Source organism: Pongo abelii, chromosome 2, assembly GCF_028885655.2.
Source record: "Pongo abelii isolate AG06213 chromosome 2, NHGRI_mPonAbe1-v2.0_pri, whole genome shotgun sequence".
Classification (NCBI taxonomy): Eukaryota; Metazoa; Chordata; class Mammalia; order Primates; family Hominidae; genus Pongo; species Pongo abelii.
The window spans coordinates 798,359-814,996 of record NC_085928.1 but is presented as its reverse complement, the minus strand read 5'-3'; the positions used below and the strand labels follow the sequence as shown (position 1 = coordinate 814,996).

At 37.1% G+C, this 16,638-nt stretch overlaps 1 protein-coding gene across 1 annotated transcript; it reads left to right on the top strand.

The window, feature by feature from the left end:
* The first annotated feature begins 398 nt into the window (after positions 1 to 398).
* On the top strand, positions 399 to 1,514 carry LOC129058412 (olfactory receptor 5H14). Its single transcript, XM_054551202.2, has one exon. It carries the CDS (start codon positions 491 to 493, stop codon positions 1,418 to 1,420), a length of 930 nt encoding a protein of 309 aa, XP_054407177.2. The 5' UTR covers positions 399 to 490; the 3' UTR covers positions 1,421 to 1,514.
* The last annotated feature ends 15,124 nt before the right edge of the window (positions 1,515 to 16,638 follow it).

Genomic DNA, 16,638 nt, shown 5'->3' with positions numbered 1-16,638 from the left:
TATTTTCTACACTATCAAAAACTAAAGTAAAAAAAAATTAGGATGTAATTTCCCATCTTAAAATTTTTGGCATATGCTTATTGTATGAAGAATAAAGGTTAAGATTCTTCACATGGCATTTATTTTATTTATTTTTAATTCAGACCCTTCAAAAATCTTTCCTGTTGGCATTGTATCATATGCCAGTCACACAATTTTTCTACTGCACTCAATAGTGTCCATATAAATGTAGTGCATAGAGAGAATGCCTCTCGTTTTACCTAAATCTGCTAATTACTGCACAGTTTCAAACCAAAATATATCATTTTTTCATTTCTTTATTGCAACAAATAGAGATTCATCAGCTATAAGACTGATCAAAAAATTGGAGAGGGTTCTGATCAATTTAGGGTTTACTTCAACACCTCTTCCCCAATTTCAACTCATAATGTCATTGCAAATGTTCCCTTTCATTTGTTGCATTTTATTTTAGAGGACATGCTGTGAGGACATGGAAGAGGAAAATGCAACATTTCTGACAGAGTTTGTTCTCACAGGATTTTTATATCAACCGCAGTGGAAAATACCCCTGTTCCTGGCATTCTTGGTAATATATCTCATCACCATCATGGGGAATCTTGGTCTGATTGCTGTCATCTGGAAAGACCCTCACCTTCATATCTCAATGTACTTACTCCTCGGGAATTTAGCTTTTGTGGATGCTTGGATATCATCCACAGTGACCCCAAAGATGCTGACGACCTTCTTAGCTAAGAGTAAGATGCTATCTCTCTCTGAATGCAAGATACAGTTGTTTTCCTTTGTAACCACTGTAACCACAGAACGTTTTCTCTTGGCAACAATGGCGTATGATCGCTCTGTAGCCATATGCAGACCTTTACTTTATCCAGCCATTATGACCAATGAACTATGCATTCAGCTATTAGTCTTGTCATTTGTAGGTGGCCTCCTTCATGCTTTAATCCATGAAGCTTTTTTATTCAGATTAACCTTCTGTAATTCCAACACAATACAACACTTTTACTGTGACATTATCCCATTACTAAAGATTTCCTGTACTGATTCCTCTATTAACTTTCTAATGGTTTTTATTTTTGCAGGTTCTGTTCAAGTTTTTACCATTGGAACTATTCTCATATCTTATACACTTATCCTCTTTACAATCTTAAAAAAGAAGTCTATCAAAGGGATACAAAAAGCTGTCTCCACCTGTGGAGCTCATCTCTTATCTGTATCTTTATACTATGGCCCCCTTGCCTTCAAATATCTGGGCTCTGTATCCCCACAAGCTGATGACCAAGATATGATGGAGTCTCTATTTTACACTGTCATAGTTCCTTTATTAAATCCCATGATCTACAGCCTGAGAAACAAGCAAGTAATAGATGCATTCACAAAAATGTTCAAAAGAAATGTTTAGATCTCATACAATCTCTCTTCTCTATTTACTAAAATTGTCCCAAGATTGTGCAAGATAGAGGTGTCTATGTCTTGCCAGCATTCAAAGATGATGCAAAGTCCTAGCACTTTAATGACCTAAGGTTTTAGTACCTATTAAACTAATAAATATATTCCTAATGTTATTCAATAGCATTTAAGAAATTTTAATCATGTTCTTATCATAATTGAATAATATTAGCAGAAAGCAAATAAAAATATTTTACAAAGTTGTATGTTATTCAGTGTGGCTTTATAAATACATTAAATGCTAAAATAGTCTAGGTCATCTAATAAGGACTTGAGTATAAGTGCAGTAAAAATAGTGACTGACCATCTCTTTTTAATTTGGCCATGTTAGGACCTTTAATAAATAATCTCATATTAGACTTTAATCTTTAATTAGACATCATAGCCTCTCCAGGCTAACTCTCCAGGCTATGATGTCATGCTAAGAACATACCATTTGTCTTAACCTGCAATATTCATAAATTTAGGTAAATTCATCTGTACTCAAAAGAGGTCCTAAAAAGGCTTTTCAATTCCCTGGGCCTTCTAGAAAGTGACCTTCCTCTCAGCCAGTAAGGCTGGAAAGCTGTGAGCAGATATCAGGCCAGTTTTTCTTGAGAAACTTTCTATAGTTTGATTTGATGGGCCCATCCAAATCTCATGTTGAAGTCTGAAACAAATGTTGGAGGTGAAACACAATGGAGGTATGTGGGTCAAGGGAGGGAATTCCTAGTGAATGGTGATGCCGTTCTCATGGTAATGGATGAATTCTCACATTCTTTGTTTCCTTGATTGGCTGGTTTTTAAAAAGAGCCTGGCTTCTCCCCACTTCTCTCTTGCTTCCTCTCTCACCATGTGATCACTGCACATGACAGCTCCACTAACCTGCTGCTATGACTGAAGCAGGCTGAAACCCCTATCAGTAGCTGATGTTGGCACTATGCTTCTTGTACAGCCTGCAGAATTGTGAGCCAAATAATTCTCTCTTCTATGTAGATTACCCAGCCTCAAGTATTTCTTCATAGGAACTCTAAATGGACAAAGGCAGGTCTTAATTTGCTCCATGAAGTTAATTCCTAGTTCTATAAAACTGTCCAGTCATTTCTAATTCTATTCTTATTCTCAAATATGACATTCCAATCAAAGTTCTGGAAACATAACCAATGTTTTCCAATGTGTTGTGTCATAAGGAGAGCAGACTCTTAATAAACTTTTCCAAATACCTACATTGCCATGAAAATAAGAATATTTAGTGATAGTTTCTGATTTCAGGATAGATCGGCTAAGGAGAAAAAAATGTAAATATGTTCATTCTATTTATAAAGGATATACTTGAACAAATTACTAATAAAGGTGATTTAAATCTTGTTCAATATTGTGATTTTATAGTTATCAGAAATCTCTACTTGTCAGAACCCTTTCCACGTATATGTTGAGATTTTATATCACAGCTGCTTCCAAAAACTTTTATGACAGCATCAGTGGAAAACAATAAACTCTCAGTGAATTACAAAAAATGTTTAAATGGCCAGGGTTACAGATTTGTTAAGAGTTTGTTAAGAGTTTATTACAATGCAATTTACATAAAATTTTGTCATTGTGTTCCATACAACATAATGAGACAATAATTAGAATTATAACTGATCACAATATTTTAGAACATCAGAGTTCTAGAAAAATAATAAAATTCTAGAGTATGTATATTAATCACATATATTTCTAAGAATGTAAACATTGCAACAAATAATGTAAACATTGCTTTTATTGGACAATACATCTCATTCAATTTCACATATCAAATAAGCCTTATTAGCTTAACATCTCTCTCTTTAAAAAAGATAAAACAAATTATCTTTAGCTATTCTAGGGGCTCATCTGGGAAATCCCAAAGTCAATTGAGGTAAAAAAGAACTCAATTTAGAATTTTATTTGGGGAAGTTTGTTAAAAATATCAAATGACTTAAATAATTGGTTAAATATAGTCACAAATTGAAAGAATACCAAAATGACAAAGATTTCAAAGGCAAATAGAAAAACTTATGTTATTGTGAAAAAAACAAAAAAGTTAGCTCTTTTAATATTGAGAAAACTCAGTTTTCTTAAGTAATCAAATACCAGCTAAAGATAATATGGATCACAGAACATCGTCTTGATAAAACATAAAATCTTTTTGTTTCACAGGCCAAGTACTTAAAGGGCCAAGAGAAAACTTAACCAGTGTCTAGTAAGAGCAGACCAACACGTTGTTAAAACTTCGTGATTTTAATTGAAAAGATGAAATTATATTTTTGATTAGTTTAGTTTTAATATTAAGATTCATTTTAAAAACACATAATAACTTGAATTCTGGCAACTTAACTGCAAAAGATTCTCTTTCACTTCCAACTTTCTGCATTCATTTGGTTTTTGTCTTTCATCATCTATTCTGAAACAACTTTTAGCTATCATCCAAACTAGACAATATTACTCCACTTAAAAAAAAAACAACACATATCCTCATACCTGGTGGCTTTTCTTATAAAAAACATTTCTTACTTTACTTGCTTACTTTGCATACAGGGTTGTTTCTCATGTTCTTTAGCAGTTTTAATTACCATACATTAACTAGAATTCTCAATCCTCAGTAACTTTATTTTCTAGGATTTTGTATCCTGAAAATCTACTGAATATTTTTATCAGTTCTTATGGTTTTTTAAGGGGAGTATTCAGGTTTTTTGAATAGAAGATCATATCAACTGAAAACAAGGATAATTTGATTTCTTCCTTTTCAATTTGGAGACCCTTTCTTTCTCTCATCTGCTCTAGCTAGGACTTCCAGTACTATTACATAACAGTGGCAAAAGCGGGCATCCTTGTCATTTTCAAGATCTGAGAGAAAAGCCTTTTAATTATTCCCCATTCAGTATGACACTAGCTGTGGGTCTGTTGTATATGGTTTTCACTATATTGAGGTATGTTCCTTCTATACCCACTTGCATGAGGTTTTTATCATAAAGGGATATTTTACTTTATTAAATATTTTTTCAGCATCAATTGAAATAATCATATTGTTTTTGTCCTCATTCTGTTGATATGATGTATCACATTGATTGATTTGTGTATGTTGAACCACCTTTGCATCCCTGGGATAAATCCCACTTGGTCATGATGAATGATCTTTGTCACATATTTTTCAATTTGGTTTGCTTGTATTTTGTTGAGAATGTTTGTATCAATAGTCATCAGAGATATTCTCCTGTTAATTTTTTTTTTGATATCTGGTTTTGGTATGAAGGTAATACTGGCCTTGTCAAATGAGTTTGGAAGTATTCCTTCCTCCTTTATTTTTTGAAATAGTTTGAGTAGGATTAGTATTAGTTCTCTTTAAATGTTTGGTAGAATTTGGCAGTGAAGCCATCAGGTCTCAGGCTTTTCTTTACTCGAAGACTTTGTATTATGGCTTCAATATTGTTACTTGTTATAGGTCTGTTCAGATTTTGAATTTCTTCCTGGTTCAATTTTGGTAAGTTGTATGTGTCTAGGAATTTGTTCATTTCTTCCAGGTTTTCTAATTTATTGGTGTATATATATAGTTGCTCATAGTAGGCACTAATAATCCCTTGAAATTCTGCAATATCAGTTGCAATGTCTCCTTTTTCATTTCTGACTTTATTTATTTGAATCCTCTCTCTTTTTTCCTTAGTTTGGCTAAAGATTTGTAAATTTTGTTTAAGTTTTTTAAAAAACCAACTTTTTGTTTCATTAGTCTTTTGTATTTTTTGCACTTCAATTTCATTTATTTCTGCTCTAATCTTTATCATTTCTTTTCTTCTATTAATTTTGGGTTAGTTTGCTCTTGCTTTTCCAGTTCTTTAAGATGCATCATTAAATTGTTTATTTGAAGTTTTTCCTCTCATTTGATGTAGGCAATCATAGCGATAACCTTCCTTCTTAGTACTGCATTTGGTATTTCAGACAGGTTTTGGTATGTTGTGTTTCCACTATCATTTGTTTCAAGAAATTTTGTGATTTCCTTTTTAATTTCTGCATTGACTCACTGGTCACTCAGGAGCATATTGTTTCTTTTCCATGTGATTGTATAGTTTCCAGAATTCCTCCTGATGTTTAAGTTCTAGTTTTACTCCATAGTGTTCAGAATAGATACTTGATATTATTTCAATGTTTTGAATATTTTAAAACATGTTTTGTAACCTAACATATGGTCTATTCTTGTCAATAATGTATGTGGTGAGGAAAGAATGTATATTCTGCAGCTGTTAGGTGAAATGTTCTGTAAATATCTATTAGATTCATTTGGTCTATAGTGCAGATTAACTTCAATGTTTCTTTGATGATGTTCTGTCTGGAAAATAGTGCTGAAAATGGGGTATCATAATCCCCAGCTATTATTGTATTGGGGCCTAGCTCTTTCTTTAATATTTTTTGCTTTGTATATGTGGGTCTCCTCTGTTGGGTGCATATATATTTAAAATTGTTATATCTTCTTGATGAATTGACCCTTTTATCACTATATAATAACCCTCTTCATCGCTTCGTATAGTGTTGTCTTAAAATCTATTTTGTCCAATATAAGTATAGATACTCCTGCTCTTTTTTTTGTTTTTTTATGGAGGGATGAAGTATCTTTGTTTGTCTATTTGTTTTTAGTCTATGTGTGTCTTTATAGGTAAGATGTGTGTTTTGTAGGCAACAGATCAACGGGTCTTGTTTCTTTATCCATTCAGCCACTTCATGTCTCTTGATTGGAGAGTTTAGTTAATTTACATTCAATGTCATTATTGATAAGTAAGGACCTACTTCAGCCATCTTATTTGTTTTTTGGTTGTTTTGTTGTCTTCTCTTCCTTCTTGTCTTCCTTTAGTGTAGGTGATTTGCTCTGGTGATATGATTTATACACTTGCCTCTTATTTTTGGTGTATCCATTGTATGTTTTTGGTTTGAGGTTAACATGTCTTGCAACTACTAGCTTATAACCCATTACATTAAGCTGATAACAGCATAATACTTCATATAAGCAAACAAACAAGAAGAAAGCTAGTAAGAACTCTGCCTTAACTTCATCTCTCTGCCTTTTAAAATTTTGTTTCTGTTTATATCTTATTGTACTATGTCTTGAAAAGTTGATGTAGTTATTATTTTTGATTGTTTCATTGTTAAGTCTTTCTGTTTAGGATTAGAATTGTTTAAATGCCATAATTACAGTGTTATCCTATTCTGTGTTTTTCTGTGTACTTACTATTACCAGTAAGTTTTGTACCTTCAGGTGATTATTTATTGCTCATTAATGTTCTTTTTTTTCTGATTGAAGTACTCTCTCTAGCATTTCTTGTAGGATGGGCCCGGTATTGATGAAATATTTTGTTTGTCTGGGAAAGTCTTTATTTCTCCTTCACTCTTGAAGGATATTTTCATCAGATAAACTATTCTAGAGCAAAAGTTATTTTTCCTTCAGTACTTTCAATGTGTCATACCACTCTCTCCTGTTTGTAAGATTTGCACTGAAAAGTTTGCTGCCAGATGTATTGGAGCTCCATTGTATGTTATTTGTTTCTTTTCTCTTGCTGCTTTTAGGATCCTTTCTTTATTCTTGATTTTTGAGTGAGTATTAAATGCCTTGAAGCAGTCATCTTTGGGTTAAATCTGCTTGTTGTTCTATAACCTTCTTATACTTGAATATTGATATCTTTCTCCAGGTTTGGGAAGTTCTCTATTATTATCTCTCTGAGTAAACTTCCTAGTGCTATCTCTTTCTCTACCTCCTCTTTTAGGCCAATAACAGATTTGCCCTTCTGAGGATGTTTTCTAGATCCTGTCAGTGTGTTTCATTGTTTTTTTCTTTTGTCTCCTCTGACTGTGTATTTTTTTTTCTTTTTGAGATGGAGTCTTGCTCTGTTGCCCAGGCTGGAGTGCAGTGGCATGATCTCAGCTCACTGCAGCCACCACCCTCCAGGTTCAAGTGATTCTCCTGCCTTGCCCTCCTGAGTATCTGGGATCACAGGCATGCTCCACCACACTTGGCTAGTTTTGTATTTTTAGTGGAGACAGCATTTCACCATGTTGGCCAGACTGGTCTTGAACTCCTGACCACAAGCGATCCACCCACCTCGGCCTTCCAAACTGCCGGGATGACAAGCATGAGCCATCAAGTCTGACCCCCGAATGTATTTTCAAATAGCCTGTTTTCAATTCTTTTTTCTGCTCGATCCATTTTGCTATTAAAGGGCTCTAATGCATTCTTCAGTATGCCAGTTGCATTTTCCAGCTCCAAATTTTTTGTCTGATTATTTTTATTTCATTCAATCTCTTTGTTAAATTTCACTGATATCATTCTGAATTCCTTCTTTGTGTTATTTTGAGTTTCTTTGAGTTTCCTCAACACAGTTATTTTCAATTCTCTGTCTGAGAGCTTCCATATCTCTATTTCTGCAGGATTGGTTCCCTGGTGCCTTATTTGGATCATTCGGTGAGGTCATGTTTTCCTTATTAGTGTTCATGCTAGTAGATATTCTTTCGTCTCTGGGCATTGAAGAGTTAGGTATTTATTGTTATCTTCATTGTCTGGGCTTCTTTGTACCCATTCTTCTTGGGGAGGCTTTCTAGATGTTTGAAAAGATTTGAGTGTTGTGATCTAAGCTATATCAGTTTTATGGGGCACCTGAAGCCCAGTAACACTGTGGTTCTTGTGGTCTTGTAAAGGTACCACCTAGAGGGTCTTGAACAAGATTTGGCATAATTTACTGGATTACCAGGCAGAAACTCTTGTTCTCTTCCCTTACTTTCTCCCAAACAAAAGATCTCTCTCTATCTCTATTCTGAGACATTTGGAGTTGGGGATGGAGTGACCCAAGCACTCCTGTGGCCACCACTTTTAGGACTGCACTATGTGAGACTTGAAGCCAGCACAGTACCAGGTCTTGCCCAAGGCCTTCTTTAATTACTCCTTTGCTACCACCTATGTTCCCTCAAGCTCCTGGGGCTCTTCAATCAGCAGATGGCAAATCCACTTAGGCTTGTGTCCTTCCCTTCAGGGTTGCCAGTTCCCCCAGGTCCTGGGAGGGTCCACAGTTGCCATCCAGGAGCCAGGTACTAGAGGCAAAAATCTTAGAAGTCTACCTGGTGTTCTATTGTATGTGACTGAGCTGGTATTTAAACCACAAGACACAGTCCTTCCCTCTTTTCTCTCCCCTTTCCAAAGGCATAACCACCTCACCCCATGACCACAACTACAGGCTCATGGGCAGTACTACCAGATTACTGCCAATATTCCCTTAAGGCCTAAGGGCTTTTAAGTCAGCTGTGTGTTTAGGCAATCCACCCACCTCGGCCTCCCAAAGTGCTGGGATTACAGGCGTGGACCACGGCCTAAAGTCAAGAGTTGGAGACCAGCCTGACCAACATGGTGAAACCCTGTCTCTACTAAAAATACAGAAACTAGCTAGGTGTGGTGGCAGGTGCCTGTAATCCCAGCTACTCAGGAGGCTGAGGCAGGAGAATCACTTGAACCCAGGAGGCAGAGGTTGCAGCGAGCTGAGATCGTGCCACTGCACTCCAGTCTGGGCAAAAAGAGTGAAACTCTGTTTTGAAATAAATAAATAAATAAATAAATAGTCAGCTGTGGTGAGTGCTGCCTGCCCTAAGATTTACCAGGGCAGTGAGTCCCTCTTCAGGCCAGGTCTTATTCAGAAATCCTGTCCAGGAGCCAAGTCCTGGAATCAGGAACCCCAATAACCCACTTGGGGTGCTCAACCCCCATGGCTGAACCAGTGCCTAAGGTACAAACCAAATCCCCTTTACTTTTTCCTATGCTTTTCTCAAGCAGAGGGAGTCTCATCCCATAACCACCACAGCTTGGAATGTGCTGAGTCTCACCTGAAGCCAGAAGTCTCAGAGTCTCTCCCAAGGCCCTCAGTATAGTACTGAGGCTGCTGGTTATTTACAGCCCAAAGGCTCTTCTGTTAGCAGGTGATGGAGTCTTGTCAGGACTGGGTTCCTCCTTTCAGGGCAGTGGATTCTCTTCTGGCCAAGGGTGTGTCTAGAAATTTCATCTGGGAGCTAGGACCTGGAAAGGGGGCCCAGTAACTCTTACTGGTGCCCTATCTTTCTGTGGCTGAGCTAGTATCCAGGATGCATGACACAGTCGTCCTCACTTTTACCTGTCTTCTTCTTAAGTGAAAGGAAAGAATCCCTTTTGGATGCACAAGCTGTGCAGCCTGGGGTTAGTGTAGGGGCAAGGCTGACACTGCCTTACCCTTTGCCCACTGTGGCCGATGTCTCAGTAGGTGATATGTCTCCCCAGTCCACTGACTCTGGATCCAGCCAGCACTAGGACTTGCCTAGGATCTTCAGTGCTTGTGGCCTAGAATTCCTGTCAAATTTATTTAGTGCCCCAGAGCACTTTCGCTTGTGGTGGTTAGGATTGCAGGCACTCAAATTCTAACCTCTGGGATCAGCAATTTCCCTCTGGCTAGGGCTGGTTTAAATGTTTTCTCTATAAGGAGGCATCTGCTAAGTTTGGTTCAGTTTTCAGCTCTAATAGGACAGCACTGAGTTCAAAAATTGCTGTGCTCTCCCTCCCCAAGCACACAGAAACACTTTCTGCATCAGGCTGACAGTGCTGATGGGTTGGGGAGGGGTAATTTTGGAGATTCAAAACTTTTTTTTTTAACTTCTTTATTGACTTTTTCAGTGATACAAGGTTAAAACCAGGTACTGTGGTGCTCACCTGATTTTTGGTTCTTATAAAGGTGCTTTTCTTGTGTAGACAGTTGTTAAATTGAGGTCCTTGTGAGGGGATGGTCAGTGGAGCCTTTTATTGTGCCATCTTGCTCCACTTGCTAGTCCTGATTCACTTGTTCCTAACAATTATGTGTGCATTAGTCATGAAAATTCCATGAGACAGTAGACATAGCTAGCCAACATCTCACATTATTTTTTGTTAATTATATTTACAGCACATGCATGTCAATCATGAAAGCAAAAACCTAAAAGTCAAGTACATGAGTTTTTTGTTTTACTGATGTGCTTGATTTATATGAAGTAAACATGAATTTTCATATTTTGTGTTAGGCTAAACATCAGATAAAGATAACCTAAACTTATTTGACTAGTAAACCCATGTTGAATGGAAGTTGTGTTCTTGTATTATATTTAATGCTAAAAACTCTAGAGATGTCTATTTTAATTAAACCAGCAAATTTAAAATAGCTTTTATTTACCAGAGATTATCCTAGACCATGTGAACTTGAAAAATATTTTGGTTAGTTTTTGTTGTTCTAAGAGTTTAAGGAATTCTTAGTTTATATAAGTATATATTATTCTACAAGCTAGTTAAATAGAGTTCAAATACAATTTAATTTTGGCAATATCATCTAGAGTTAGAAAAGTGTCATGCATAAAAACATACATAGACATACATAAATTACAGAAAGAAGCGAATCTTATAGTGTTTATCCTAAAACTGTAGCCATGTGTCACGTATAATAATGCTGAACTCACTAGTTTATAGAAGAATACCTAGACTTGAACTGTGTTTCTGGTGGTTGGAACAAGTTAAGATGTCTTGCCCAGTTGACTAAAGCTTTTTACTAATACTTGTGGAAAATATTTTTACTATTTTTCTCTTGCCCAACTTACAAATACCTCTTTTTTTTTTCAAACGTGTCATCTTCTTGAAATTTGCATATAGATTTTTAACCTGTCTACCCTCATGCCCTAGCACAGACAGGCTAGGAGATTTATATAACAAAGGCACAATGCTTAGAATTCAGGCTTAAGTACAGTCGTCTGTGAAAACAAAAAAATTAAAAATGTGTTGGCAAAAACCGAGTTAAGACAAAATAACCAAGATAAACACCTTAAAAAGGTCAGATTTGTGGTGTAGATTGAATCAATTCTTTCTCCATTATTTAGTGATTTAGTTCTCCATCTCTTTCTGGACCAGAAAGGAAGATATCCTAAAAATGGAAATTCCTTTAAATTTCTCTTCTAATACTATCTTAAAATAACCAGCTTGAAATAGTCCTTATGCCAGAGAGGCAAAATATTTCGGGTATTAATTTGGCCAGATCGTTAGCTTCCCAATCCTTTGTTTAGTAATTAGATCAATGAATTCAGCGTGGATCCTGTTAATAAATAGGACTAGTATTTTCTGTGCCTGCACTCAACATGGATTGACCAGAATGTTTTACAAATAGTATTTCTAATCTTTCCTTAGAGTCAAAGACTAGTTCATCCTTGTTTCTTTACAAGATTGCATGACAGACCAGTGAGTTGTCGATGAAACAATTTGAGGGTGGATTCTAAGAGGCTATTTGTTATTTTCCCAGCACTTTTTGTCTTTCTCTGGAAGACTGAGGGTTAAATCTTTGCTATGTATCTTAGGTACCACACATTTTGCTTCTGCTACCAGCTTCACCAGCTTCCAGTATCATTTGAATAAATTGGTGAAGATCAGGGAGTCCCAGATCATGTGATCCAAGAAGAATTCAAAATTTCACAGAAAATTTCTGGGGCTTTTGTTTGGAACAGGTGATAGCAGCAGGAGGCAGACAAATTCATAGGCAGACAGGGGAAGGTCCCTGATGAAACCCCACCTTCAGACCAAAGACGGATTAAAGCCTGAAATCCAAGCTACAAGTCTCAGATAAATCCATGGACTAGATTGAGAACCTCTCTTCCCATTTGGTGCACTTTCCTGGGATTGATCCTCACCCTTCACCTATTTTACAAATAACTACCCTTCCCTAATTGGTTTTTTACACTGTCATGCCCACCTTTGGGTGGTGACTTTAGCCTTTTTTGCATACTCACAAACCTATCAGCATGCACTCCCCCATTCTGAGCCCATAAAATAACTGGACTCAGCTACACTTAGGGACTACCCACCTATGGGTGAGAGAAGAGAGACCATCTGACTTCAGGTAAGGGGGTGCCCAACTCAGGTCCACCTCTCCACTAAGAGCTGTTTGTCACTCAATAAAACTCTTCACCTGGTGCACCCATCGGCTGTCAGCATAACCTCATTCTTCTTGGATATGAGACAAGAACTAGGGACTTGCTCAATGCAGGTATGAAAAAGCCTGTAAGACTATAGTCCTCTGCTCCTGCCAGCACTCAGTGGCTGCCCCTTGCAATGGGAAGTAGAGGCAGGGCCAGACCCAGCCCCAGGGCTGCAGGCCATAGCAGGGCAATGAAACTGACAGAGCTGTTAACATGCCCCATTTTTTGGGCTGTGGACGGCAGGACAAAAAGAGTTATTAGCATGCTGTAACACTCACTCTGGGGCTTCAGGGAATCTCTGTTCAGGTGCCATCACATTCCCCTTGTCCAGATGCTGGCTCCTAAGGTGGACACAGGTCACAGCACACCTGGCCCAGCTGCAGGCTAAGCACGGATTCTGTGGCGAGTGTAGGATCCAGGCAGGAGGGCAAGGCAAGCACAGCCCACCAGGCTGAGTGGGTGGGGTGTCTCCTGCAGCAAGCCCAGGACCCAAGCAAGGCCCAGGCATGGGTGTCACTGGCTGCAGAGGTCTCTGGCTGGTGAAGTGACAGAGAAAACAATCCTGCATCACAAGGACATTTTTCACCATTGCTTTGAGCCAGATTTTGACCAACCTGTAAAAGTAGTTAAAGAAGGCAGGCCTAGGATGGGCACAGTGGCTCACAACTGTAATCCCAGCACTTTGGGAGGCCAAGGCGAGCAGATCACCTGAGGTCAGGAGTTCAAGACTGGCCTGGCCAACATGAAGAAACTCTGCCTCTACTAAAAATACAAAAAAATTAGCCAAGTGTGGTGACACATGCCTGTAATCCCAGCTACTCAGGAAGCTGAAGCAGGAGAATTGCTTGAATCCAGGAGGTGGAGGTTGCAGTGAGCCGAGACTGCACCACTGGACTCCAGCCTGGGTAAGAGAGTGAGACTCTGTCTCAAAAAAAAAAAAAAAGGGCAGGCAGGCCTGGTTAATCGGAGAAACTGACTTTATAAGGCATTTGTCTAGTTTCTTCTTATTATTAGGAGTGAAAAACATAACTGAGCAAATGTTTAGTAGATTCAGGGTTATGAGGTAAGGGATAATCCCCTGCAATATAGATGAAACTATCTTTGCAAAAATGATGACAATGAGAAAAATCTCACATAGGAAAATTATGACAGTGAATCTGACATAAGAAAATGAGACACTGCATCTAACCTTCAAGCTACCCTTCTTCATTCCTGCATGTAGGCTGAACTAACTTTGGGATCAATTTAGTTTAAGTTGAACTAGTTTATAGTTTCAACAAAGATGATAAATGCCCATCACAAAAACCCCCTCCTTCCTTGGGAACCAAACCACCTTTGTAAAACTAACCAATTAGCCAACGTAAGGTACAGGGAATTAGGCCAAGGCAGACATCTAGGCCTGCATGAGTTTGGAGCACAGGCATATAACTCCACTTGTTATATAACCTGTTTGTATAAGCTCATACTTGGCTTGGAGCCACTATTGTTTGGGGTATAACTGCCCTGCTGACACTGCACGGACTCAGCTTGCATGCACCTGGAGAGAGAGTAACACTACTGACCCCTGTAAGGGAGAGCCAGTTGCCTTGAAGTTTGGCAAGAGGGAGCTAGGAACCAGCTTGTGCCCAGAGTGAAAGAGTTAAGCTGCTCTCCCCATAAAGAGAGAGGCCAGGGAGTGCAGCTGCAGGCACAGGGGCGGTAGGAGCTGCAGAGCCAGAGCAGACAGTTGACGTAAAGACAGACAGTGTAAGACAGCTGCTGATCAGAGAGCTGCTGAATAAAACTACATTTCACCCACCTACACCACCCCGCCGAGTGTCTTTCAGCTATCTGCCACCCACCCACACCCCTCGGACCTCAGCATGGGCTGGAACCTAACCCTGGGCATGACATTTAGCATAGTCGTGGACCTAACCACCATAAAGTTAGAAATTATGGCACAGGAGTCTTGCAGCCAGAGGCTGCAAGGTTCCTAACCTCCCCAATTGCTCCTATGATAACATTTTTATTATAAAACATACCTACAGCATGAACTGGGTGGTGATAAATTGCAAGATTGCTTTGTCTAGTAAAATTTCTCATCAGATACCAGCTTATCTGGAAGCTAAGGTGTTATATCTGGAATTTAAGCTGTTGTTCGCATGAGGAGGACAACTTCACTTGGTGTTGGCTTCTGAAGCAAATCTTGATCTTTGGCCTTATTAAAATCATGTTTTAACTAGCTCGGGTAAGACCATGCTAATCAAAGCGTTCAGAGCATCCAATTTTATATATAAACTAAGGTTTGCATAAAATGTCAGAAGCATCGCTTGTGGAAAATAGTGGCATCAAGTGTAATTTCAATTGTAAAAATCAGAACTAGCTACAGTGACTTAAAGTTTACCATTCTGAGCTTTGTAATACCCTGTAGGATAATCTGGATTTCTCATACACATCTAAATCCACAATGCCCAGTTGAAAATCTTCACTTCACCCTATAGGGAATCCTAGGGTGTTCTTAGGGGAATTTCAGTTCTCCACACCATCCTCTCCTGGCAAAAATAAAGAGATACAATTGGTGAACACTTGTATTGAAAGCAAATTTATGTTAACAACATTTTCCTAAGATTGAAAATGAAGCCCCCATAATGAATCAGTGTGCAAAGAATTCCTACCTGTGTTATTGTCATTTCTGTTCTATTATGCATTTTTCTATGCTTTAGAAAGCCTAACACTGTTGAAGGATCTCTGTAATTTCTTATAATATTGGTAAGAGAGAAATTATTTTTTCATATTATTATTAATGAAAGTCTAAAATGTTATTTAATTTATAATAATTTTGTATTTGGTTTACAGCATACCAAAATTACCAGGGGCAAATGGAACAAAAGAAGTGAATAATCTTCCTATTTTATTATCTAGATAACCAAAATAACTAAAATCTATGTCTAAAATCTTATCTAAAATCTAGATAAGCAAAATAACTATAAAATAAAATTTTGAACCCTTATATATTATCTTTTAAACCCAACTCTAATGACTATGTAAGATAAATTCTGGATAACTAGAACATTAAATGCTTTAAAACTGGGTTTAAAGCTTTAATTCATTTCTATGGTTATATAAGAAATCTTTCTGATGATTCTGACATAAAAGTTTATTCTGTGTAGTCAACATTTCTGATTAAAACTTTTAAGATCTGTTAATTAAATATTAACTCCTCTATATCATCACCACCTACGGCAATAATTTCATTGATCATATTAAATATAGGCATATAAATAAATACATAAAATTAGTACATAGAAATAAATGTATTTTTATTGAGTATTTTATTTATAAATAATACTAGTAATACTAATTCACATATATATATCTCAGAAAATATGCAGCAAATATACTTCCCCTACCTTTTTTGACATTTATAATTTTAAAAAGTACCTGCATAAATTGACTTTGAGAATGTTTGATTATATTGTTAATTGGGTTTGAAAGGTATAAACCAATTATATAAAAATTTACTTAACAAGCGGAATTATTGCCCTTTGTTCTTTATATAGTCTGTCTCAGCATCCCTCCTTTGGTTTATTTAATTCTGCTAAAAAACAAGCAATCAAACAAAATGCTGATGGAGAATAAAGTGCTCTCAATATCAGCAAGATTTCTTGAGAAATTTCATTTTAAGCTCCATAATAAGATATAGCAACATTTGAATATGGAATAAACTTTCAGACAGTGCCAATATAGTCATGAACAGTGGAAAATATATGGGTAAAATTTCAAGTAAAAGTCTCTATCATACACAAATTCCATAGGAAAACAAACTATCTTTTTAAAAGAGAAAGTGAAAATACTCTCAGAGCTCTGTCATATTCATGAACATCAGAGTTAATGCACACATTTAACCCAAGCTTCTGAGCTTTTCCCTTTATTTGCCTCTATGTATCTCCAAGACTTCCTATCTCTTTTTTGGCTTGTCTTTTTTGCACTTACCCATCTATGGCATGACTAGTCTCTCCCTATTTTTCTTCCTACTTCTTATTTTATTTTCACCCACACAAATCTCCCTTTCCACTTTTTCTCCTCTAAATATCTTGCTGTCCTCTGTCTTGTCTATATTTTCTTTTGAGAACTTTTCTTAAATATTCTACAGAAGAAAAAATATTAAACTAGTCTATGAGCAGCAGACAAATGCTAACCATTCGCCACATTTCA